At 44.0% G+C, this 26,919-nt stretch overlaps 1 protein-coding gene across 1 annotated transcript; it reads right to left on the minus strand.

Annotated features, from left to right (window-relative positions):
* Positions 1–377: 377 nt before the first annotated feature.
* Positions 378–13,350, minus strand: agtr1b (angiotensin II receptor, type 1b). Its single transcript, XM_080751944.1, has 2 exons — positions 13,214–13,350; positions 378–2,315 (listed from the first exon to the last, which is right to left on the minus strand). Exon 2 carries the CDS (start codon positions 2,207–2,209, stop codon positions 1,124–1,126), a length of 1,086 nt encoding a protein of 361 aa, XP_080608070.1. The 5' UTR covers positions 2,210–2,315; positions 13,214–13,350; the 3' UTR covers positions 378–1,123.
* Positions 13,351–26,919: the final 13,569 nt, after the last annotated feature.

The raw sequence follows: 26,919 nt of genomic DNA on the forward strand, positions 1-26,919 counted from the left end.
TAAAATCTTCTGGGTGAAACCTTGAGCCAAGGTTGCTGAAACGTTTCTCAAAAACTCCTGCATGCACAATTGTTTAGGATTCTGTTACATTTTCCTGAGTAATGTTGGCTCATTGCTGCCATGTGAGATTTGTTTTTCTGCTTCCGTATGTCGTTATTATGACATCATTATGTGGTAAAAACGGCATCCTATGTGGTAAAAAGGACATCTTTATGTGGTAAAAACTGCTTGCTGCAAACAAAAACTTAGCCTAACTGATCAGTAGTGTGCTTTATTTAAAACTTTTATTCATATCATTTCATAAATTCACAAACTATACACTTAAAGAATAGAAAAGAAAAGAAAAAAAAAAGAAACGATATCCACATAATTCAACATCGTCATGTTTAAATACCACAAAGACAAATACCACAGTTTACGGACAAGTATCACCCTATACCTGGAGTTATTTTTATTCATACATGTTTCTCCCACATCTTTGCACCATATTACTGCATATCTGTCTTATTATAATACACATACTATATACATAGAACATCATTCGACAATATCATATACAGTATAGCATACTGACACCATCTATTGTAGTGCTAAGGAATATCTGCTGACAAACACTTTACATCAAGCATTTGCTAGACATGTCCAGCCATTGTTCCACAATTTCTGGACATTTATCTGGAGTTATTGGTTAGCGATGGAGCACAAGTTGGTATACGTGTAAGTTGTGTATGTCTACTGTAGCTAGCTAGATTTTCGATCAACATGGCAGTCCATATGCTGATCTGTTCTTATGAAAGGTATAGTTGATTACTGAGCACAACAATTGCTGTTTTGGCGACAGTATACTGTTCATGCTACGGTACTTTGAGAGTGAAAGCATCGCGTGTGCGCTGTGACATGTACTCATCAGCTGCTGAATGAACAGTGTTGTGCAAGGTACCGAACGTCTCTCAGACTAACTCGTAGCAGGATGGGAAATATAACATTCAACAGGACAGCCATGTCAGCATGGTTCAGTGCTTGGTAATACAGTTGGGGTTCTAAAATCACGGAATGTCTCCAACCCAAGCCCCAAGAACTTAAAGGAGCGATGGAGACTGAGCTTTCACTGTCCAATCCTTTGTCATTTATTAACAGAGGACTTGTTTTTGTTCGTGAGGCCGAACGTCTCGGAGGCGTGGTAGGAGAGCGAACTCATCTTGGTGCTGATGCTGGGGTGAGGCCCCATCACTCCTCCCGGGGAGCAGCGCAGGAGGCGGAACAGGTTCTTGCGGAAGTTGTGTCCCACGAAGCCGTAGAGGATGGGGTTGACGCAGCTGTTGAACCAGGCGATGCAGATGGTGAAGGGCATGGCGGTGTCTATGACCTCCAGGATGTGGCACTCCTTTAGAATGTCCATCTGGTGCAGGACCTGCATGAAGTGGAAGACCTGGTGGGGCCCCCAGCACAGGAAGAAGGCCAGCACGGCCGCCGCCAGCATGCGCAGCACCTCGTCCTCCCGCGAGCGGGTGCTCTTCTTGATGTGCTGCGCGACCAGCAGAGTCCGCCCGATGAGGCAGTAGCAGGTGATGATGACGAGGAAGGGCACCAGGAAGCCCAGGAGGCTCTTCATCAGGTTGATGGCCAGCAGGATGTCCCCCATGTCGCCGCCGGTGCCGTTCTTGTGCCAGATGCCGCACACCGTGGTGTTGGAGTTGGCGATCTTGTGCACGTCCCGGGTCAGCGCCGTGGGCAGGCTGAGCAGGAAGGCGAAGATCCACACCAGCACGCAGGTGATGCGCGCGTACACCACCGTGCGGGACCGGCGCGAGCGCATCGGGTGCACGATGGCCAGGTAGCGGTCGATGCTGAGTGCCATTAGGAAGAAGACGCTGGTGTAGAGGTTGAAAATGACCAGCCCCGCGCTGGCCTTGCACAGGAAGCTCCCGAAAGGCCACTCGTAGCCCGTGGCAGTGAAGATGGCCCACATGGGCAAGGTGATGAGGAAGGTGATATCAGAAATGGCCAGATTGAGCACGAAAATGTTGGCCACGGTCTTCAGCTTCATGTAGCGATAAATGACCGCCACCACCATGCTGTTGCCCACAATGCCAATCACAAAGTTCAAACCATAGACCACGGGAACCATGGTGAAGATGAATTCATGGCTCCCAGACATGCCACAACTCAGATCTATCCCGTCTGTCGCTCCCTCCGTCATATTCTTCATTTTCCCCTTTTAGTGCCAGGTCCTGGGACTTTAAAACCGGGGGCCCTGTCGGCAGGGTGCGTCTGTGGTGACTGATACAGGCCTTGGGCGAGGGGCTCAGCGAGTCCTATAAAAGAAACACAGCAAAAATGTCACAGACAGTCTAGGGGAAGAGCCATCATTACCGCGGGCACGGACCATAAACGCTAATCCACACGAGCGCCCATGAAAGTGCTCACCCTACACTAGCTCATTAAAGACCTGCACATTAAAACCGTCCTGACGCTTTATGTTATTTCTGTAAAATAAGAGGCTATCAAAAACAGATGTTGTATGTTATTCAATATTCCCCAAAATGCCCCTTTGAAACATTGTTGAACCGACGGCCCAGATTCTGCCTCTTCCTTTTAAAAACGTCACTGTGCTAATGAATAGCAACAGTAAAACTGTACAGTGTTTATCAAATGCTGTGTCCATCTGGGTGGACTGTCAGCACCCGGAAAGAGAACATTTATGCTGTGTGTTATGACCTGTGTTAATGAAGACTGCATGCCAATGTGCGTGCTTGGATAACAACGCCATTAAGCGCTTAGGTACTGGGGGTGGTGGGGGGGTAGGGGGGGGGGGGGGGGTGGGGGGGCAGCTAAGGCTCCAGTCACTGTAAAAGACATGTCACGTTTCAAGCTCTCAGCGAGCCGAGATACACAGCATGGGAACTTCTAATCAGCGCACACCTAAACAAACAGGACAGCGGGGAATCGGCTCTGTGGAAACTTCGCTCTGTGAGAACACCGAACCTGTATGCTGCAGAGCATTTCGCCTCGGGCTATGGTTTTGCTTCATTTGTAAGAGCAGAATGTGAAATGGGAAGGAAAAACATAGTCCTCTCCATGTGCTTGAGAGAGTCTTAATGTTTAATAGAATAGCTTAATGTACGTCATTAGCCCAGTGCTGATATAGTAATATTAACATGGGCCCCAGGAATGCTATTACTACACAACACACTGTTTCTTTTACTGTACTAATTATTTTAAATGACAGCCTGAATGAGGTTACAGTAAATATAAAAATAAATAATAATAATAATGGGGGGGGAAATGCTGTAAAAATTATATTGGAGAAAGAACAACAACAATAACACTAATTTGAAACAAAGATCTTATGAACAGCTGAATGTGAAGTGCATTATGCTTTTCCATACAGGCTAATCATTACCTACATTGGTGATGGGACCAGGAAAGGAATTGGCAAGTGTCTAGCCACAAGATGGCATTCTAGCTTAAAACATTTCCCCAACCCTATTTCCAGATCACAAATGATGATATCACATACACAGTGATATCAGTATGAAAAACGTGTTGAGATAAATGTGTTGCAGTGGTTGTTGGGTGCACTCTACATTGAATGCACTGTTTCAAAGTTTTTTACCATCCACATTCTGAACATTCTCTCTGCTTGGTATTCATATGAACACTGAGAGGACCGAGCTACAGTAGAGCTATACTTTATCTTCCAGCCAGACATTTTTTGACCTCTTCAGGTGGATGCATTCTTCAAAAAGAGAAAAAAAAACCTTATTGCGTTTAAACTGACATCCATATCAATTGCAGATGTGGAGAATGTCCAGAATGGAAGATGTCTGCATGCCAAGGGCAACATGGATAATGAAATATCTCTTTTCCCCCAAAGACCTGGTGTTGTGGACTCAAGCACCAACACAGATGTCATAGCTAGAGATTTAGACGTGTTTTCTTTCATTAATGAGTATAGCAGTGGGTGGCTGTAAATTATAAGCCCTAAGAAGGCTTGCGAGTGACTAAACACGTATCGCTTTTCCATTTCAGAGATTTTTAAACTGTTTAGAAGAGAAGATCTCTGAATTCCTTCTCCTGCAGCGGGCCCGGGCGTGGAAATATCGAAAGAAATCCTACACCACACATACCGTATGGCCATTATTAGAAGGGGTGGCATTTTAACCCGCAGTATTTTTCCATGGGGGAAATGCACAAAGTCAGATGTAAGGGGTGGTTGGGGAGGGGAGGTGGACTCCAAACAAGGCTGATCATATGGCTTAGAGAGTTATTGCTGCCTATATAGCAGCTATCCTATGTAAGTGAGCCCCATAATAAAGGTCAGGTAGCGCTGACAGAAGGTAACTAGGAGGCAGGTGATTTACAAGGGTTGCTGTGGCCCGGTGAGCACAGGCTGTATAAGCAGGGATGGCACATTGCAGATGCATAGCCATAAAGCCTAGGGTGACCACAGACAGGAAGGTAAACAATCACTTCACAGGATCCGGGAAATTGACATCCCATTCCACTTTGGACAAAGACAAAAGGAATGCTTGATGACAAATCCGATGACTGGGAGACACATATAAAGGGAAATTTTTAGTCTCAATGGCTTATGTTTTAGCGTTGTATTGTAGGCTATATTTGTCTGTCATTAAATGTTTTGATGAACTGATTACACAGGACCCCAATGGAAACAAGCCATAGGCTTTCTTGGAAATAATCCTTTGGCAGACCTTGTTGCGACCGTCAGGGAGCAGTTTACTATGAAAACCTCCACCGGCCGTCCGTCCGTCCGTCCGTCCGTCCGTCCGTCCGTCCGTCGGTCACACGTCACACGTCACACCTTTGCCCTGCTCATATCTCCGCATCAGTATGACATCACACCACATGTGTACACAAACCTTTGTGTACGTTGCTGTGGCAACAGTCTGTTGTTGCTGGTCTGTTAGTGTACGTTAGCAACCACCTTAGCAACCATAGTTTTACCCTAGCAACCAACTGTTTACCCTAGCAACCAACTGTTTACCATAGCAACCATGTTTTTTTACCCTAGCAACCAACTGTTTACCATAGCAACCAGATACGCAGAGCAGGGATCTCCATATATGGGCATAAACAGGTGACATCACACTGATGTCAGATACTCAGAGCAGGGATTTCTCCATAATATATGGGCATAAAAGGGATTCTGTTAGGGATCTCCATATATGGGCATAAAAGGGATTCTGTTAGGGATCTCCATATATGGGCATACAAGGGATTCTGTTAGGGATCTCCGTATATGGGCATAAAAGGGATTCTGTTAGGGATCTCCATATATGGGCATAAAAGGGATTCTGTTAGGGATCTCCATATATGGGCATAAAAGGGATTCTGTTAGGGATCTCCATATATGGGCATAAAAGGGATTCTGTTAGGGATCTCCATATATGAGCATAAAAGGGATTCTGTTAGCTGTTAGTGATCTCCATATATGGGCATAAAAGGGATGCTGTTAGGGATCTCCATATATGGGCATAAAAGGGATTCTGTTAGGGATCTCCATATATGGGCATGAAAGGGATTCTGTTAGGGATCTCCATATATGGGCATAAAAGGGATTGTATCCCAGATGATGCCCTGTTAGGAGATCCACACTAACAGAATCCATATATGGTCCTACCGACAGCTGCTATAAGCCAACCCTGGCGATAAGGTCTGAGTCGAAGAAATGCTTCTTTCCTGGCAAGAATTGCCCCTTTATACTGTAGGGCTCGTTTGTGTATTGTATGACATCACGCCACATCATCGGCTGAGGACTGTGTGATGTCATCATATCTCCATATATGGAGACATAAGTTGCTCATGCCCAAATATGGGCTGGTGAGGTCAGACTTAGTGTGATGCGTAGGTTATCTCCATATATGGAGATTCAACTTCAATGAGTAACCATGGCAAACTGTCAACTGCCCGTATGTCTTGATAATTGGTAAAACAAACTTTTGGCCTATTTGTGGAGATAAGCGACCAACGGTCGCTTATCTCCCGATTAGGGAGTCTTACTGGTATTTTGTACTATACTTCCCTGTACTTATCTTTGCAAACTGTATCGACCTGTTTCCGCGAGAATTTACTGTAGCATTATCTGCGGGACACTTCCGGAGAACAGCAGACATACAAGCGTCGCGTCGCAGATGCAACTGTTGTGAGCTTGTAGATCACACTTTCGGCTGCGGCGCCGGAAGCTGCCCTACACCATCAAATCAATCAATCAATCAATGTTTTACTGTGGCAACATTCCATTAATCTCTCTAGCATTCCTATTCTGGGGGCGAACATTCTGTGAAAATATATACAAGCTCAGACGCACTAAGAGCCAGCAAGATCGTATAATTTCAGCAAATTAGGGTCGGGGGGGGGGGACACTAGACTGTGAGACACCAGTTGAACTATAAGTATAAAGCCAAGGGATTAAGTGGTTAAATGTCATATTCCAGAAGGTTTGCCTCCAGTCCCTTCATTCATGGGGCTCATGGGAATTATTTACTTAAAGCTAAACACAAAGCGGTTGAACATCTCTTTGTTTGTGAGGGGATTTGCCGTGAATAGCATGGTTCCCATCAACAGAGCTATCTGAGGCTCGCCTTGGCCTTGAACACCAGGCCACTCTGACTGACTGGAGTATCGCCATCTGCTCGCCCATACACAAAAAATATCTTCTTGATGTAGTTTATGATTTATATCACTTTTTTATGAGCTATGTTTTCTTACACTGGGAACACACACTACGTCAGCAGTATCCCTGACTATTAAACAATGATCACCAGATCATTTTAGTGTATTTCCATCCGTACAGAGTCCAGTACAGTAGCCAGTGGTTCTCAAACATTTTCATGTCATGGACCCCAAAATCAATGTGTATTTGACCACGGAGCTTGTAGATCTGCTATTTTTGAATAGCAAACATGGTTAAAGTGGTTAAAATGATTGTGACGCTATATTTTCTAATTTTGCTGGGCATATAAGATATTCTCCTATAGATTCTTATCATTCCTTTTTAATTTGAACTGTACTGTACGAAATGGACGACTACTGTACACATACACTAACTGTTTAGGTCAACAGTTTGTGTACCACAGCTCACTTACCACCTACATTTTACTGAGGCACATGGGCACCAGTGTTACCAGATGGGAAATGTTGAATTATCGTACCGGAGGCTCAGAATTATCGTATTTGACATGAAACTATCGTACACAGCCAAAAAAGAGAAATCACTCGCGTAAAAACATAATTTCACCCAAAAATGCGTCTTTAGTGTAAGAAACAACCTTGTTTGAGACTCCTGCGTGACAAAAACGCATCAGATATGCTGCGTGGAGGCAGGCAACTTCCTGGAGCTTACACAAATAAAAGCCTGAAACTGGTCTGGAAAGATGCAACCGGTGATTTTAATGCCTCTAAGTACAGATCTAGGGTCAGATTGACTGATTTCCTGGCTTATTTTGAGAAGCCAAACCAGATCCCAGTTCAGCAGCCAGGGAAAATAGTGAATTCACGCTCTTTTTGGTGATATGCCGAAATTATCGTACATTTGGGCATTTTTGGAATTATTGATCGTACATCGTACAGAGGGTCAAATTATCGTACAAATACGATAATTATCGTACGTCTGGCAACACTGATGGGCACTTTTCAGTGTCTCAAAGGCATGTTCAAACAAGTCGTTTCTCATTCTGAAAGGAACCGTTTGTTAAATATTATAAATAGCTACTGCAGCATAAATAGCTACTGCAGCCTATGTCGTCCTTAATGAGAAATGCACAGATCTGTGTACATTTATGGCCACTATAATTTACTGTAAATGAGTGGCCAATGCCACAACATTTAGCTGAATATACATACAACCTGCTACAGATGCGCCATTTCAGAACGTCACACTTCCCTGATCTTTCCCCGAAAGTCCCCTAAAAAGCCAGTTCCCCCCTGCCTTTGTTTGAATTTACACTACAGTATTTCACCTCTGCCATCATTGCAAATGTCCCACTTTCTCCAAGAAAAGGAGTGGATTTCCGAATGATTTGCCCATAAATTGCCAATGGCAGGGCCTGCGAAGTTCTGAAATGGCACATAGTATACAGTAGATGGGAGGGAGGGAGGGGGAGAGAGAGAGAGAGAGAGAGAGAGAGAGAGAGAGAGAGAGAGAGAGAGAAATCCATGAGTTAAATTGAGACTGGTTAGGGGATTGGAGCTAATGGAAACATTGGCTTAGAAAGCCATGTCTGCAAACTTCTATTTCCAAAGCCGTTCTTTCTAAGTGACTTGTCACAATAAAAGCAGAGCAAACCTCTGGCTGTGTACCTTCTACCAACCAACTCTCCTCCATCATTTCCTGAGCTATGAGGGTTTATTGTGAAACACGACGCATGCACTCTCACTGCGACAACACTGAGCTCATCAGTGGAGTTTTGTAAGGACTATAATTTTGTCCCTGACAGGACAACGTTTTTTTATGAATGCACCATTTCAGTGGTTCCCAAACTTGGAGTCGGGTCCAAAGGGGGCCCTCAAATGATTAGCTTAACGTGCAACATTGTCTACTCACTCAACGGTAAACAAACCAACAGTATAAGTGTATACAGGGTATCATTCTTCACATTTCAGTTAGGACCTTTTTAATACCAAATTGGCCAAATTGTCAAATACTACATAAGAATGAGGCAAAAATGCCTCAAAAAATAATTGGGGTAGTCGCGGTCTGAAAGGTTTGGGAAACCTTGCCTTATTTCAAACTTTGTCACATATACGAGTAGTAAAATAAATCACAAAAGTAGCACAAATAACTTATGTACAAGCTCACAACGCACAGCGATGTGACCCATTGTGAGATTGGAGATCAGTGTTAGGAATTTCTAAAATGTTTGAAAATGTCGGAACATATTTTGTTATGTCTACAACATGCAAAAACTAAAGATAAATATTGAATATATATATATATATATGTCACGGTTTTAAAGAGAACCAGGGCATTCGAGACGCGGAGCACTCGTGGTGCGGCACGGGGCGGAGCAAGCGGTCGCCAATACAACGTACTCCAGGCGGTGCGCCGCTCTATTGTCCACGACACTGCGAGCGGCTACCGAAGCCCCCCTGTATCCACGAAGCCCAAACGAGTTACGAGGCCCCCCTGGGTCCACGAAGCCCCAAGCGGCGCGAAGGCCAGCGGACCTTGGTCCAGGGCCGCGCGGCCGGCGGAGCGCCGCGCGAGTTACGAAGCCGTGGTGAATGCAATCGTTATATTTATGCCCAGGCCGTAAGGCCTGGGCAAGCGCACGTTAAACGCCCTGTCCAAGTGACTACAATGGAGCTAATGGCTAGGCTAGGCTAGGCTAGGCTAGGCTAGGCTAGGCTAGGCTAGGCTAGTAAATAAAGAGTAAACACTTCCGGTCTGCGGCGAGTTCAAAGCGTGACGTAACTCTCTTATCCAGTGGCTGACGTCGCCATCTGGTGGTGATTAGTGTGTGGTGAACTACAAAACGAGCGCTCTTACCGAGGTCTCCCTGAGTTACCCATTTACCCTGTAACATATATATATATATATATATATATATATATATATATATATGAATATGAATATTTAACTAATGAATGGTATTAACAAGAGCCTGTGACTAAATAACTACTATTAACTACTATTAGTTCCAATGGAACACAGGTTCTCTTTTCCATTTCCTGTAGCATGAACAGTTTTGGACAATACATCATTTGAGGCAATTGCCACCCCCTAGTGTTCACATTTAACCTCAAATTCAGTTATTTTATGCATCTAGTCCCCAACTCATTTATTAACCACTTTCAAGTTGGCATCCCAATTTTTGGAATGTCATTACAGGCAAAATTCTTCAAACATTTTCTCTTTTCGTCCCCAAACAAATAGAGAAAATAGTGGATCTACAGATGGAAAAGAAAATACAAGCTCACAACAACGCAATGCACAGCGCAGTTGTAGATCTGTTATTTTCACTAGATTGGGTCTTGAGCTACAAAGTTTGGGAACCACCGCTTTACGCTCGCTTTCACCCTGCAAACAGTTGCAGCCAGAACTGGACAGCTATGAAAAGTGAGCTTTGGTTTACAGAACTGTACGTATGGCCTTCTGTCTAAAAACAGAGAGGAGCTGGGCAACTGGCGGCCCGGGGGCCACATGCGGCCCCCACCTTCATTTAAAGGTGATACACCATGCATTTAAAAAGTATTAATGTCATATTGTTTATGTCTCAAAAACGTTTTTCAAAAGGTTTGAGGCTAAATTACCACTCCTGAATAGAGAGCCTCTCTCATTTTGAATGGCTCTCAGAGCATTTTCAGCTGCAGTACCACCTTTGGCCGGAACTGCGCCACCCCCCCAAAATCCTTTTGAAAAAAAAAAAAAACGTTTTTGAAAAAAAAAAAGTTTTTGAAATATAAAAAATCTTCAAAAACGGCCGTCGATGACATCAGCGACGGCAGCAAATCTGGACAGTCTGTTTTGAGAACCTGTGGGATGCTTTTAACTTCCGCCTTCCCAAAACCAGAGAAAGACACAACGGTCAGAAATGGGACTTGGTGAGGATAGAAGGTGCTAGTGGGACCCCAAAAAAAGGTTTTAAAATAGGAAAAGTGAAATTTCATGGTGTATCACCTTTAATGCGGCCCACAGGTTAATACGGGAATATTGATATATTATTGATTTCAGCTCTTACAATTCCAAACATGACCTGCTTTAATTCCGTCAGTCTATATTAGTAGCTTAATGACTACTGTAGTAGTATTAAAATGTATTTTTTTAATGTCCAATGTATTTGTATTTAAGTTCATAAAGTTAACATGAGTATATAACTAAATGAGTTTGAAATTAAATCAAAATGTTACATTTCAGGATTCCAATAAAAAAAAATAACAAAAAATAATTTAGGATTCCAATTCAAAAGGAGCAAAAATAGATGATCTACAAGCTCAAAACGTATCGCAGCGCGATGCGTTTTGAGCCTGTAGATCTGCTATTTTTGCTTCTTTTGTATGAGATACTAGAATGACAAAGTTGGACATAGCATTATGTAATGTGGCCCTCTGGAGTGAAGGTGGAAATATAGCGGCCCTCGCCATCATCAAAGTTGCCCATCCCTGAGCTAGAGGGAGGGACGCCACGCGTTCTCTATGTCAGCAACCGCTCATTGTCAAGTTACACCTCCTTTAATCTCTTCCTCCTCAGGCGGGACATGCAGCCCCTCTCATCCCATTCTGATGTTCAGGGGTGTCACAAGGGGGGGGGGGGGGGGGGGGGGGGGGGGTAGTGGGACTGAGTTACTACTATTTTGTACTTTAGCTATTGAAAAATAGTAGATGTACAAGCTGACAGCGCAGCACTCGTGCCGTGCTGTGAGCTTGTAGATCTGCTATTTTTGAAAAGTCATGAAAATATGTGCAAATCTTTGAATATAATATCAAATTTTGCTCCTGGGGGGTCCCTGGAACTAAATATTTTGAGATGGGGGTCCGTGGCCAAATACATATCATTTTGGGGGTTTTGAGCACCACTGACATAGAAACATAGGTTTTAAAAAAAACCTTAGAAGGATTTGAAATATTCAATGACTTGCACAAATTTTCAAAGATTTTCAGAAATTGCAGATCTACAAGCTCGCAGCGCGGCACTCGGTGCCTTGCTGTGAGCTTGTATATCTGCTATTTTTCAATAGTTAAAGTAGTACCCAGGGCCCAGAATTTGGTGCGACACCCCTGCTTATGTTGCTTCAGCTCTTTCGCCGTCTCTTTCATCGGTATCTCTCTGCACCGCTATTGAGTCCTTGCTTTGTGACTCATCAAAAAGCCTCTATTTGTGTCATTTTACATCACAATCGTTTGATTGCATTTCATACTTTGGCTATTCAAAGATAGCAGATATACACACTCATATATTATATTAAGTCACTTCGTGATCTGCTGTTTTCGTGAACATTTGTGCAAATCTTTGATTTATATACTGTATATATATATCTACATCTCCCTGGAATAAAATATTTTTACAGATAGGCGTCCGCGACCAAATACATATCAATTTGGGGGGTCCTACTGGATATAGCAACATACATCTTTCATAAAACTGAAAAACTGGATTTAGAAGGCATTTGTAGAATCGGCCTCATGTCTTCACGGGTTAATTTTGAACACTGCTCCTACAGATTTTGCCCTAAAATCACGCAAAGTGGTACACAGTATCTCTAAAGTCATGTCATCAACATGGATGTGTCCCATTTCCCGTATTCCCTCCTGATTGGCTACGATTGCCTTCTAAAGTTTGTGTATGCGACCTGACAGTCGCTTATCTCCCGATTAGGGATTCTTACTGGTTATTGGTCTTCCTGTCTCATTACATTCATTTCCCTTCATGGATTGCCTCTCTCTCCTCTTTCTTCAATAACCCTTCGCCTATTATCTCATTTCTCCCTACCTCCTTCCCCAGTTCGTCCAGAGAGACCGAATCCTTCATAAGTGCAGGATTATTTAAGAGAATGGAGAGCAAATATTTATGGAAGGAAGTGGGCGCTCTTGGCCTATAGGGAGCCATGGGGTCTCTGCGTGTCAACCACAGTATGCTAAAAACATCCTCTTTCCCAGTCGTAGGTTTGGCATTCCACACTGTGTAGGATGTTTCCCATCCCTGTACATCACGTACACAGCGGGACAGTGTTGTTGTTGTTGTTCTTAACCACGCGAATCACCTCTCTATTTTGGGCATGTTGTAAAAGACAGACGAAAGTCAGGGTAGAAGGAAAAGGAAATGGACCAATTACAGACCCCTGGGGGTCCCCATAAGTCAGTAAGCAGGATTCCTGTCTCTATACCAACAAGTTAAAACAATAAATTTGGCATGAAAAGACAAAAAGTGTAAGAAACTTTCACTGTCAAACAGGGGGAAAATGCCCCCCACTTTGCTTTTGTTTCATTATTAGATATCAGCTTTTTCCAAAGCAAAACATTTAATCAAAGATAAAAACGGCTAAATTAAAACATAGAACATGAAAAAGCTACCTTGCTGAAAACCCCTTTGCCATCTTATAGTATACAATGGGAGATTCAGTGCGGTATTATGCAAAACAAAACAAGTAAAATAAGAGAGAGGATGTAGTTTCCCCTCTCAGCATTAAAAAGGAATAGGTTTGTAAAAATAAAAGGCTCTTTTGAGAATGAAGCAGTGAGAAGAAGCTCTTACCTGTGGTGTTGAACCAGAGGGCTGCTGATGCTTTCAGAGCTGGAGGGAGCGAGAGAGAGCGAGAGAGACAGAGACAGAGAGAGAGGGGGGGAGAGGGAGAGAGAGACCACCATAGTGTGTGTGCCACTCAGTGCTTCTGATTCAACTTAACTGGACAAGCGAGATGAGCAGGAACACTGGCTGACACACAAACCTCACTAAGTCACCCTCACACACACGCATGCACGCACGCACGTACACTCACTCTCCAATGATGAATGAATGGTACTGGAGCCAGGGAGCTGCATGTTGTCCGCACACACATACATGCACACAGCACTCAAGCACGCACACACGCACAGACAAATACAAACAAGTCTTGCACAAGATCAGCTCTGTTCCGTCTCTCCTCCTCTTCTCCTCTGCACCCATGTCTCCTCTTTCTCTCTCCTTGTATTCTCTCACTTTGTCAGTTATGAACTTCATTCATTTTCATTTTATGTCATATTTTTGGTGGCGTTCCGTTGCCTGCTCCCTGGAACCCACTTTGAGAACCAGCAGTTTATTCTATGCATGCTATACAAAGCTCTAGTGTGTATCGATTTCAGCATTTCAGTGAAATGAACCACTAATAAACTCGACCACGGATAAAAACACATTAGCCAAACAATACAACCTCATTTAATACTTCCCAAACTACTACAAACCCCCACCCCTCTGTCTCTTTTCTTTCTTTTTTTCCACTTTTTGAAAACGTTTGTTTATTGGATTTTGTCAGAAACATTCATTGCATATCAACAACATATCATTGTCTGTCTCTTAGTCCATCTCTCCTTCATCTCCCATGTCAATTCCCTGTCCTTCTTGCAATAGTGTGAGAGGAATGGATAGTCTCTGATCATGATTGGACCTGTCCACACACTGTATTAATAGCTACCACACGCATAGCCTTGGCTTGGATCAGCGTGTATTGAGGGGCCAGGAGAGGGGAGTTGGGTTGGGTTACTACTGTTCCTTCAGCTGGGCTTTCAGACAGAATTGGACTTTTCCCCTGTATTTCAAGCTGTCACTGATTTGTTAGCTTTTAGTTTTAGTTCAGCTCATGCAAAAACTAATTTCACCCACTGTTTTACACCTGTAAAGCTGTGATGTGACAATAAGATGATTCTGACCTCGCGCTGCAAGGCGTTGTGAGCGGCTCAAGTGGTTAAATATCTGAAAACACAAATTGACATGAATCCAAAATACACTGATGATTGTGCTGTCAAACAATGAAACTATATGGAATCTATGAAGGTTGTGGGGGGTCCCTGCTTCATCTCTCTCTCAACTAAGGGGTCCTTGGCCTGAAAATGTTGAAGACCCCTGCCTTAAACCCTTTGTACTTTGTTGTACGTCAATACTGATAAGGTCACCACACATTGCATTGCCTGCCCACCACAGTGGAGGTTGTGGGTGCAAATCCACTGTGGTGCATCCAGCTTTGTTGTGTGTCTATTTGAGCACAATTGGCCCATGTTCAGAAGAGGGAAGCCAGGCGGGGAGACTGATATTTGTCACTTCACAGACTCCTACGGGCTGAGGCGGCACCTGTCAGCAGGGAGTGTTGGGCAGGAGGAGTAGGATGAAGGCGCTATATCCTCCCGGTGGGGCTCCTCGCTTGCAGTTATGAGTCAGTAGGATACAACAGCAGTGAGACCTCCCAAAATGTGTGTGGGGAGAAATTCATTGGCATTATGACAAAAAAAATGATAAAAAAAATTGAAAGAACGGCATGCTTTTTAATATTTCGCATCTGGTCAAAGATATATAGTGTAAGTGAAAATATGCAAACTTGAAGTTGAAGCAGAATCAAGTTATTATAAGAAGGCCTTTTCTATAATTAGCAACGGCAGTCTCGGGCAGTTTCTAAAAAAAGCAAAATAGCGAATTCTAAAAAAGACATTTGTCTTTCGCTAAGCCCTTCTTTGTCACACGGCCTGACAGGTGCCGATAAGTAGGTCACATCCTCACCTGGCCACCGCAGTCCCATGTCACCTCTATGGATGCTGTCACAGAGATGGAGAATGATAGATGAGGCAGCAGGGCTGTCATCTCCTACACACACTACGCGCACGCACGCACGCACGCACGCACGCACGCACGCACGCACACACACACACACGCACACACGCACACACGCACACACGCACACACGCACACAGTTTCAGTGTCCACGATGTAGAAACCCATCGCCTGGGCTCTTGACACCCCAAAGACAAACGAGGGTAGAAAGGAAAAACAAACACTCTGGGCTAAAGCGGGCGATTCCAGTTTGGTGACTTTCTTCTGGTCATGCATGCACAAAGTCCTGTCTATAAGGGCTGAGAAGAACTCCCAGGGTCACCAGAGTTTAAAGTGTCAACGGGTACAGGTACTTTGGAGTTAACAATCCTTTTCACTTCTCCACCTCCACCTCCACCTCCACCACCACCACCACTGATTTGGAGGTATTTGGCACACGTTTTAGTCAGATCTTTTTGGCCGAGAACAGCCATGGCGGCTTGTGGTGGACATTTTAGTCAAAATTCTATTTTTGCCACAGACATACAATTATTACTGGAAACAGAGCTATAGCCCTAAATGTATATTATAAGCTACTAAGTGCTGTGTTCCTCAATTTCCTCAAAGTGGGTTGAGGGACCTTCGGGGTTCCTTGGAGGTGGTCCAAATGGACAATATAGTTATACAACTCTGAGAGACTTGACATGCAGTAATTGGGTGTTATGATCAAAATATAACATTATAATATTATGCAAACCATCTATAATCTGCCACAGACAAGGCCAAGTGGTTGCCACAGACACAAGTGGCCGTGTATGGACATACTGTATTGATGACCCCTGGTGTATTCTTACAGTATATAAAAAGTCCCAAAAAGGCCAATCTGAATTACTTCCTCAGTCAACAAAAATGTACTGAGTGATGATGTAAGCAAGCCCTCATTATGTAAATTGATTACTCTCCACATGCATTAGTGGGTTGTCATTGCTGTTGTATCCTACTGACTCACCCGTCAGTGAGGAGCCCCCACCGGGAGGATGTAGGGCCTTCGTCCTAATCCTCCACCACCCCAGCCTGTAGGAATTTCACAAAGGAATTGATTTCACTCACCTGTGTGATTCCAACACATTCTCACCCCTAAAGCATCATACAACCGACGCGTTGTGAAGTACTGTACTGCGTCGGACGATAGACGCTTTGGGATTGCCTACTGTTTCACGGGTTGGACGCATTGGGTGGTCTAAGAAGAAAGAAAAAAAAAGTAGTTCCCGAAGCGGGATTCGATACCGCTTTGAAGGGCTTACTGGTTTACCAGCCACCCGTCGCTACCGCTCACGCCACTATAAACGACGGAGCCATGCCGTCTCAGGCGCCGATGAACCCCGAGAGACGCCGCAGAGGGAGCGGTAGCGAACGAGTCGCCGCGGCGAACGGTGTGAACGGCGCATGAGCCGACTCAGCGGCGTTACCGAATTATGTGCCGTTATGGACAGAATAGTACATTTTGACCAGGGGACTGCTTCCGCGTCCGAATACGGCTCAAAGAAGGGACTACGTTATCATCCACGTTGTCAAAGATAAAAGCACAAAAAAAGAGAGAATTTCCCAGTCGTCCGGTTAGCTCAGTCGGTAGAGCATGGTGACGCATATCCAGAGCCCGGGGTTTGATTCCCCGCAACGGCCGTCATCGCAATATATTCCAGTAAACACATGTCGGCGCATGCGTACTAAGACTCTCCGTTCTTGTCCTAAAACTCTCCGTTCGCGTCCGACCGTAGACGCAGTAGGTGTTCCCAAAGCGTCGCACGGGTGAAGCAGACAGCGAGTCGGGAACGCGTCGGGAGGGTGAAGCAGAGGGGGTGAGAATGGGTTGGCATGATTCCCACACAGTAGCTGATTTTTAATTACAGAACTACTCTGTTTTGAGTCCCACTAAAATAATGTAACTGAAAACATTTTAGGTTTTAGGTTCCCATAGCCTGAGGGAACGGGACCTTATGATTGGTTGAGACGCCGTTTCAGACAAAATAAAATGACCAAAAAAGCCCGACCTGAACTGTAAGCATTCTTCTTATTTTTTTATTTTTTTTTATTTTATATCAATGCATTGCTGCATTGAAATTTAGACATTAGAAAGAAAAATGTACAATAATGGAGAAAATAGCAGATCCACAAGCTCACAACGCATCGCGATGCAACACATTGTGAGCTTGTAGATACAGTATGTGTTCGCTACATTTGAATAATTAATGTACTTTTTTCCTTCCCAAACAATTACAATATTTGTCTTAAATGTAGCGTAGTGAAACTATCCAAAGTATCAAAAAAATGCTAATACTCAAGTAAAGTACAGTACTCAAATAAATGTACTTATAGTTACTGTCCAAACTGGTTACCTCTGACACACGACATAAACGTCATTTACACCTCTGGAGGGGCGTGAGGTCAGGGTCCATTACAGTAAGTCTTCAATTACGGTGACAGATAAGGATTGTCATCCATTAGGAAGCCTTATCATTTTGGTGAGCTGTGTATCCTGTCACTGTAAGAGGCATATGGTTTCAGATGATCACTATGGTGTCCGTCCGTCTGTCTGTTCACTCTAATAGGAATTATCCATAATCTATAGCAGGGGTCTTCAACAGGGGGTCCGGGACCCCTAGGGGGTCCACAGAGTTACTACAGGGGTCCTCCAAATCTTTGTCTCCTTTTTTATATTAACCACTTGAACCCTTGTGTCCATATTCTGAGAACTTTGGCCAAAAAAAGCAGATCTACAAGCTCACAACGCCTCGCTGAGCTTGTATATCGGCTATTTTCGGCAAAGAGATTCAGTGTAGATATGGGGAAAAAGAGTAGCCTAAGTATAGAGTGAAAGGTCAAGTTTATTAAGTATTGACGGTTCATGTGGTTAAATATCTGAAAACAGAAATTGACATGAATCCAAAATACACTGATGATTGTGCTGCCAAACAATGAAAATATATGGAATCTGTGAAAAGGTTGTGCGGGGGTCCCTGCTTCATCTGTCTCTCAACTAAGGGGTCCTTGGCCTGAAGACATTGAAGACCCCTGATCTATAGGCTATCTGAGCCACAGGAAGCGAAGACGGGGGCAAGGTGTATCGAGCTCTGAATCTCAAAACTGTTTTCCCCCTCAAAACTAATAATTCACAACTGGGACAGGATGTTATTGCAACAATATCCCATATTAGCACACTTAATGACATTCTTGAAGAGCAAGCAGAAACATATTGGTTAATTCTAAACAGGGATTTTGCTGGAGAGCCTCTAGCAGAAAACAACCAAAAATGAGAAAAGGAAAGTTTTTTGAAGGACAAACCTTTTAGACATTTAAAGCAATTTGTGTGGTGTTTGTTTCACTTTGCGAAATAACATTCCATGTTTTGGAAAGACTTAGATTATACGAAATTGTGTGGAGGCTCATAAAACATCCCACATTAATCACAGATTCTCATTTCACAATGTTTTGGATCCTGACAGCTATAAAATCTCCAAAGAATAGTAGGGTATTTCTCAACTTTTTAAGTCAACACAGCTGGTTAGATATCGCTTCAACTGGCTATACACAGTCCTTGGAGGCATCATAGACAAAAGCCCTTTCTAATCAACAACTCCATCCCAATTAGCTGGCCAAGGATTGAGCAAGCTGGGCGTCTCGAGTAGGCCTACCGACAAATATACTCTATAACACTAAATTAAAATGTCCCGGTTTTCAACATCCACTAATGTAGCCTCGGCCGGGAGGTGAACCCGGGACCTATGTATCCGGTGGCGTACGTTACCACTCGACTAAAGAGCCAGGCTCGCTAGCGAGCAGCAACACACACACCGTATAGCCTACAGTCGCCTGGAAGTGCATCCGCACGCGCCAGTCAGGAGCTGGGCTCGACTGAGTGGGGGGACCTTCACAAACCAGGCAAGTAACGCGCTGTCGACTACCAGGCTTTAGGTCTACAACGTTCGAGGAATTGATAGAGTACTCCGACAGTACCTATTTGTACCGCTGCCAGCCTGCCACCAATGTAGCCTCAGCCAGGAGGCGAACCTGCACCTACCGGTATGTATCCGATGGCGTGTACGTACGCTACCACTCAACTAAAGAGCCAGGCTTGCTAGCGAGCAGCAACGCACACACCGTATTGCCTACACTACCTCATTGTCCCTGTTGTCACCACAGTTAAAATATGAACACTAGTTTTGAGTGCTTACAGGTGTTTATGTTCTGTTGAAAGGTGCAGTCACTAGCTATAAAGTGATGAAATAATTGTCCTCCATCTTGATGAAAATGCCAGATGGGTGGGAAAAAAGAGGCAAAATAAATTTTCAGTATAGTATAGTGAAAATAGTAGTATGTACAGTTTACAGTTTACAGTTTAGGCATTTAGCAGACGCTTTTAATCCAAAGCGACTTACAATAAGCAGATACAACATCACAATAATAAACAAGATAATAGGTCAGTACATTAACAGCAATATAACAATGTAAATGGATATCTATCTAGAGAAAACACAATATAATCAAAGTTCTAAAGAAACCTAAAAAACAAAAACAAATGCTGACTAGCTTCATGTATGGCCATTGATTTTACTGTAGTGCTAAGAGTTTAGGTGGAGTCTGAAAACGTGAGTCTTCAGTCCACGGCGAAAGGTAGCGAGTGAGTCCGTTGTTCTAAGTGCGACAGGGAGTTTATTCCACAACTTGGGAGCCAAGAGGGCAAACCGTCTCGGACGAGTGGATTTTTGCCCTGGAGTTTTTAGCGAGGGTTCGGTCAGCATCCCTGTGTTGGCTGATCTAAGTGAACGAGTGGGGGTGTAGGGGTTGATCAGGTTTTGGAGGTATGGAGGAGCCATACCTTTGGCTGCTTTGAAGGTCAGCATCAGTGTTTTGTATTCCATGCGGGCCGCAACCGGGAGCCAGTGGAGGCTGCGGAGAAGGGGAGAGACATGTGAGAACTTAGGCTGGTTGAAGACCAGTCGTGCCGCGGCATTTTGGATCAGTTGGAGAGGTTTAAGTGCACATGCCGGGAGACCAGTGAGGAGAGAGTTACAATAGTCAAGTTTTGATATGACAGATGTCTGAATGAGGAGCTGCGCTGCCTCCTGGGTGAGGAACGGTCTGATTTTACGGATGTTGTAGAGTGTGAAACTACAACATCCGTAAAATCAGACCGTGTATGTAATGTATGTAATGTATGCTCACAAGAACAAGCATTATGTGTTATTTTCTCTATTTATCAAATCGGGTTTAAGTGATTACAGGTCCCGGTTTGGGTTTTTGAAAATATTGTATTCCTAAAATGCCAGACCGTCTCAGAGCTGCCTGGTGAAGAAGGACAATACGCTGTTGACCTCTGCATTTACTGTAAACTGAGCTGTGTGACAAGGTGAAAAAAGATTTAATAAACCTCACTAAATATGCTTCATGTGCTTCAGCTTGCTGGGGTTATTGCACTGATAATGTGCCGTGACATTATGCGTTGATCTGAATGTTCACATTTGGTACCCACTACCGGCATTGTCTGGGTTATTGTGTGGGTGAAATCTCTTGCGCGCGCGCACACACACACACACGCACACACACGCACACGCACACGCGCACACACACACACACACACACACACACACACACACACACACACACACTTAGTAGTGAATGAACGGCCGTGACCATCATTCCATGAGCCATGTTTACATGACGTTCCTGCTCTGCTCAATAACACACACTGGAATACTACAGAAAGGATGGAGGAGAGATAAGGGCTGACACGCACAACAGGAGAATATGGGCCGGACTCGAATGCACTTGCTTCCCAGCACACAACATTACTACGCAAGCATCCCACTAAGCCGATGAGACGACCCAGCACAACATACATGTCATCCACTACATCATCTCATAAATAACACAGTCTTAATGGAACTTGCATGAATGGAAATAGTGCGTGAAGGATATAGCCAGAGCATGCGGACACCCATTGTTCCATATAGTCATATCTTTAGCAAACTTCCTAACTCTTGACAGTCTTAAACACCGACCACTCCATATATCACCTCCTGATGGCCCATGAGGGACCCTTCCACAGTGACTTTAACAAGGCTTTTATTTTCCCTGTGTGCAGCATAGGTGTCAAGGACAGCTCCCGCACCATCCCTCTGGTGTAGTCAAGGCTCTAAAAATATTTACTGCATCTCTCGTGCCGAATGGACATGCCTTGTTAGCTTTGCTGCTGTTGCCTGGGACAGACTTTCACTGACATCTCTGTCAGGGCAAAAGGCGTGATTTGTGTTCGCCCGTGGGTGGATATGTTTTTGTGTGTGTGTGTGAGAGACAGGGAGTCACAGGCATGCGAGAATGGACTCAGGTTACCATAAAGTCATAAAATGCGTGTTTGTGTGAATAAGACTCGGGTTTACAGCGAATGACTGTAACTGCAACACGTATTGGAGTAGGACGCATACAACCCAAACCTGAAAGCACAGTAACTTTGGAATGACCTTTTCCCCCTACGGTTTTGCATTCCTACTCAGCATCACGGAAATCGTTGACCCTGCAGGGTCGCAAAATCCATGTAGCGCTAATCGTAACATAACGCAGATATGTCAAAGACCAACAGATGTATTGCACAAACAGGAAGTGTCCAAGAGATTGTGGAAAAGTGGTGGGAAGGCCACCGACGGCCGCATTGTTTAGTTCTGCACTCCCCAAGGTTGGCCTTTTGCTTCCACAGAGAGAGAGCAGGAAAGGATGGGAAAACAGAAAGGGTGTCAGAGGAGGGAGGTTTACTATTCATCCTCCAGGGATTCTTTGTATTCCCCCCCCCCCCCCAGATCTTCATATTTGTGCTATGGAAATAAGATCGGCGGGAAGATGGAAACAATGTGAACTTCCTGGGCATGGCGGCAGACACACAGCAGAGTAACTACGTTTATTTACTCAAGTACTCAGTGGTGCATTGGTGATTCAATGTTTGGGGGGTCGCTTATCTAGAGACGTCACGCGCACATCGCTCAACACCTACTATACAGGTCTATTGATATGCATACAGACTCGTTTCTTTGTTAAAACAGCCTGTTGTGACACTAAAGCGTTGGCGAGGTGTGAACTTGGGGGGTTTTGGCATCAATGCATGTCCGTTTGCGTGAGAGGCGTGACCCCTGCTCAGAAAAGATATGGGGCAGCGGGGGCGCGCGATGCTGGACTAATTCAACACTGCTGTACTATATATTTTTACTTTCCTGGAGTATTTCCAATTTTCTATACTTATATACTCCACTACATCTCAGAGACAAATATTTTTAATACTTTTTTCACTCCACTACAATTTGAAAGCTTTAGTTCATATTTTGTGAGGTGTGAGAGTGAGGTTCTATATACTGTAGGCCAGTGTTTCTCAAAGTGGGGGGTGTTTGAGCGGTTTCCATGGGGCCCACAGAAATATGATTTAATATAGCATCCATATCAAGTAGGTCGGGAGTGGCTTATTGTCGGTATCAGCCGGTAACACGCGGGAGTCTGTCCCCGTTACAATGAGCTAGACCCCTGGGAGATGGACTGCTGAGGTCGAGCGCCACACCTACCATCAGCTCCCAGTACTTGCCGCACGACTTGCCAAGCCATGCTACTCATACGCCGAGTTGGCGGTGCCCGGAATCGAACCCATGACCTTGCGGTACAAACGCGAGAGCTCTACCGACTGAGCTACCCAGGCACAAATCCATATCAGTTTAACCATAACCATTTATATGCATCGGCTATTTGAAAATTTGCCAATGTGATATTGTAGATAATTATGTTTTTGTTTTAATCTTGAAGAAATGTGAAACAATTTGGAATATTTAGTCTAAATGGGGTCCCTGGCACAAAGTACTTTGGGGGTTTGCGGCCAAATAATACATATTCATCTGCGGGTCCTTGAATCTGCTATAGGCTTTGGTCTGGATTATTAGATCATAGAATAAGCTGCCATGCAGACATTGTTTTATCGGCTTGCCTTATACTCTGTGTGCAGAAAAGCACAGTAAGAGCTAACATAATGGAGGAGGAGGGGGAGGTAATGTTGCCTTCAAGCCAGGAAGTGAGCAGTTTGCTTACTCACGAGGAGTTATAAACTGATTATGGGCCACTGCTCCCTCGGACTTCTCAGAAACAAAAGTGTGTGTGATGAGGTAAACATAAAAATAAATACGCTTCTGTGATACAAACACGTAGCTTCCAGTTCACTCATAAACGTGACCAGTAAGTCACAGCTATTTTCCCTTATGTAACTGTGTGTGCGTGCGTGCGCGTGCGTGTGCGTGTGCGCGTGCGTGCGTGCGTGCGCGTGTGTGTGTGTGTGTGTATCCATACAGTATGAGACTATGATAGTAGTCTCTACATCGGTATACATGCAGTAGAGTTTTGTGAGTTGAGAGTTTTGTGTGGGGGCATGGTTGTATTTACAGTATGGACAACAATTTATTGCCTCCACCAGCCGAAGGCTGAGGGGAGAGTATGTTTTCGCCCCTGTCCGTGCGTCCGTGACGTCAACCATACTATGACGTCTATGGTGACGTCATGGACAAACTTTGGGGACGGACGGACGGACGCACGGACGCACGGACGGAGGGGAAAACATACTCTCCCCTCAGCCTTCGGCTGGTGGATTTTGGTGCATACTTACACGTGTGTGTGTGTGTGTGTGTGTGTGTGTGTGTGTGTGTGTGTGTGTGTGTGTGTGTGTGTTTGTGCGCGTGTGTGTGTGCGTGCGTGCGTGCGTGCGTGCGTGCATGTCGTGCATGCTTGCGTGAGAGAACATCAGAGAGAGTGCACGAGGGGTCTGGTCTGGAGCATGTTTTTACCCCTTGACCATATTTTCCTTACGTAAATCCAGCATGAGAGGAACATTGACGTTTCCTTCCTACCCATGACCCGCTTACCTTTAAAGACCTCAAGCGAGTTTTCGTGTAGTGCGGCGACCAGAAAGGGAAACGCTGCAGAATAAAGACATCCCAGTAAAAAAAAAACATACATCAAACATAGCTCGCATTCTGAACCGCTCAATTAATCATCCTGGTCGTATTGCAACTGTCTGGGAAACTACTCCACGAGAACATACTGTATCTGTCCCTGAACTCGTACCCACTTCCCCCCGCTCTCCACTTCCGGACAAGCTCCTTCTCTCTCTGGGTTCTACCAGGGGATTCTGTGCTCAGCTGAGTCAACAGCCCCGAGGGCCTCCAGAGCGTATAAACACACTGATGCTCGGGGAAAGACGCTTGCCTCGCGCCACGCTGGCGATGTTTAGCCATGTCCTCATCTCTCCAGTAACAAACACATTAGTATGTCTTTGACAGACGCGCTTGGAGGGGATGTTTCGCTCCTTTGGGGGCCCTGTAAGGATAGTAAATAAACATGTAAAAAGAAGATTTGTAATTGAAACCAGCTTTTATGCATCTTTAAAAAATAAAACACAAGTGAAAAGCGGGACCTTGTTGTCGTCTCTGGACACAGCAGGTTCTGTTTGTAGGGTATAAAGCATATATAATTGAGTTATGGAATAATTGAATCCACCTACTCAGATGTCAGAAGAGCCATTGTATTGGCCAAAGTTTTCTATGGATGTGGATGAATCTCTGTAATCCCACTGATAGATCTCAGTTAAGCGCAAAATAATTTATATTCATTTTGAAAGTGCATTTTTATTTATTTAACCTTTGTTTAGACAAGCAATCTAATTGAGGCCAGGTTTGGAAAGCACCAACACAAAGTCACAGATAGACAGAACAATCCATCCATACAGAGACAGGAGAAAAACAGAAAGTGAAAAGTGCAATAGATTTAAAAGTGCTAAGTTAATTAAAGCATTACCCACACTGCATTTGATTTAATTAATCAAATGGACAAGCCCGTTTTGCACATAATGTCACAAATCTTGAACGCAGCATCTGATTGCCATGACATTTTGCACACAAACTGGCAGTAGGCCAAGTAGTAAGGGAAAGTTAGCCGAGTGCTGGACCAATCTGGGAACTAAATCATTAACAATAGCTTTCTTCACAAATGTGTTCATAAAGGTGTCTACTATCACCTCTAAACTTTTTCAATCACAACTCCCTTGGGAAATTTTATGGGAGCCAATCAAAGTTGGGGGTATCCCGAGGTCCTGGGATTTAAGGGGGAAAAGAATGGCCAATATGAGCGTATGAGGTGTGTAATTAGGATATTTTGGGGCTGCTGAATCCATTCCAACCATTAGTTATCAATAAAAATTACTCCTTGGCCATAAAATAGGCCACACCTACTTTTGTGTGTCCACGAGACATAATATTGGCAATACAAAAAATGGTTGGAGTAGGGTTTCAATTCATGAAAACAATTCAAGATCAGGCGGGTAAGCGCACATCATGACACACAGGATAACATGATACAATCTGACTAGGAACACCGAACACTCAAACACAGGGTTTAAAACATAGGGACTAACAAGACACAGGTGAACTCGAATGACATGATTGGCTAAGCCTTAGCCAATTAGGCCTATTTTATGGCCAAGGAGTCATTTTAACTGAAAACTAATGGTTGGAATGGATTCAGCAGCCCAACAATACCCTAATTACACACCTCATATGCTCATATGGTCATTTATTTTATTTTATCCCCTTTAATCCCAGGCCCAGGTATCCCAATACCCCCAACTTTGATTGGCTCCCACAAAGTTTCCCAAAGGAGTTGTGATTGAAAAAGTTCAGAGGTGATAGTAGACAACTTTATGAACACATCTGTGAAGAAAGCTATTGGTAATGATTAGTTCCCAGATTGGTCCAGCATGAGGCTAACTTTCCCTTACTAAAGGAAGAGCCGCAACCTTTTCAAATCAGACAGATAGTGGCGCAATAACAGCCACTTCACGTTTTGTCCAATAACCCTTGAACTGTAGGTCGTAAAATCAAAATGTCTCTTTCCCCAGATCCCTTGGATCATGACACAACCCCACATTGTTGCTACTACTCCAAGAAATTCTGTCCAAACCTCACATAAACCGGTGCAATTATCTCTGCAGTCATGTGATCAAGATGCATGGTTCCATTCTGCGGCACCTGGATAGGCAACCTGGCCTGGTGAGGATCTGGATCACATTTCTAGTTCTAAATGCTTTCATTTGTGCCTCAAGAGCCAATCACATCTGGACTGCACTGCTGCTGGTTAAGTGATTAATTAATCATGATGGTTTAACCTGACCACCATGATGAATGGTCAATGGATGTCGTCTTTGGTACACCTACAGTACAGTACAGTACAGTACAGTACAGTACAGTGAGGTAGTTTTGCACTCATTGCTGATTTATAATAATCTAGCTAACTCCATTTAGAGGCAAACCTATAGTGAACTGGCCACTGCCTTGTGTTGCAAATTTTAATTCCACGTATAAACTGCTTTACAAGAACAATGCATCGGTTATCAATTATAGAATGCACTGTCTACAAGGAAATGATTGTATTGTGTAGTGATTGTAAATTAGGAGAATGCACAATTTATGTAGGCTATTAATCTATGCATAAAACATTGCCAGTGGTTGCTGCCATAGGACAATAAAACCAAAACATATGACAATAGCAAATTTACAAGAAAAACAACTATGTGCAAAAGACAATTATGTGCAAATCAATGCCAAATCCAACCT

This window comes from Nannobrachium achirus (assembly GCF_963921795.1).
Source record: "Nannobrachium achirus genome assembly, chromosome: 21".
Lineage (NCBI taxonomy): Eukaryota > Metazoa > Chordata > Actinopteri > Myctophiformes > Myctophidae > Nannobrachium > Nannobrachium achirus.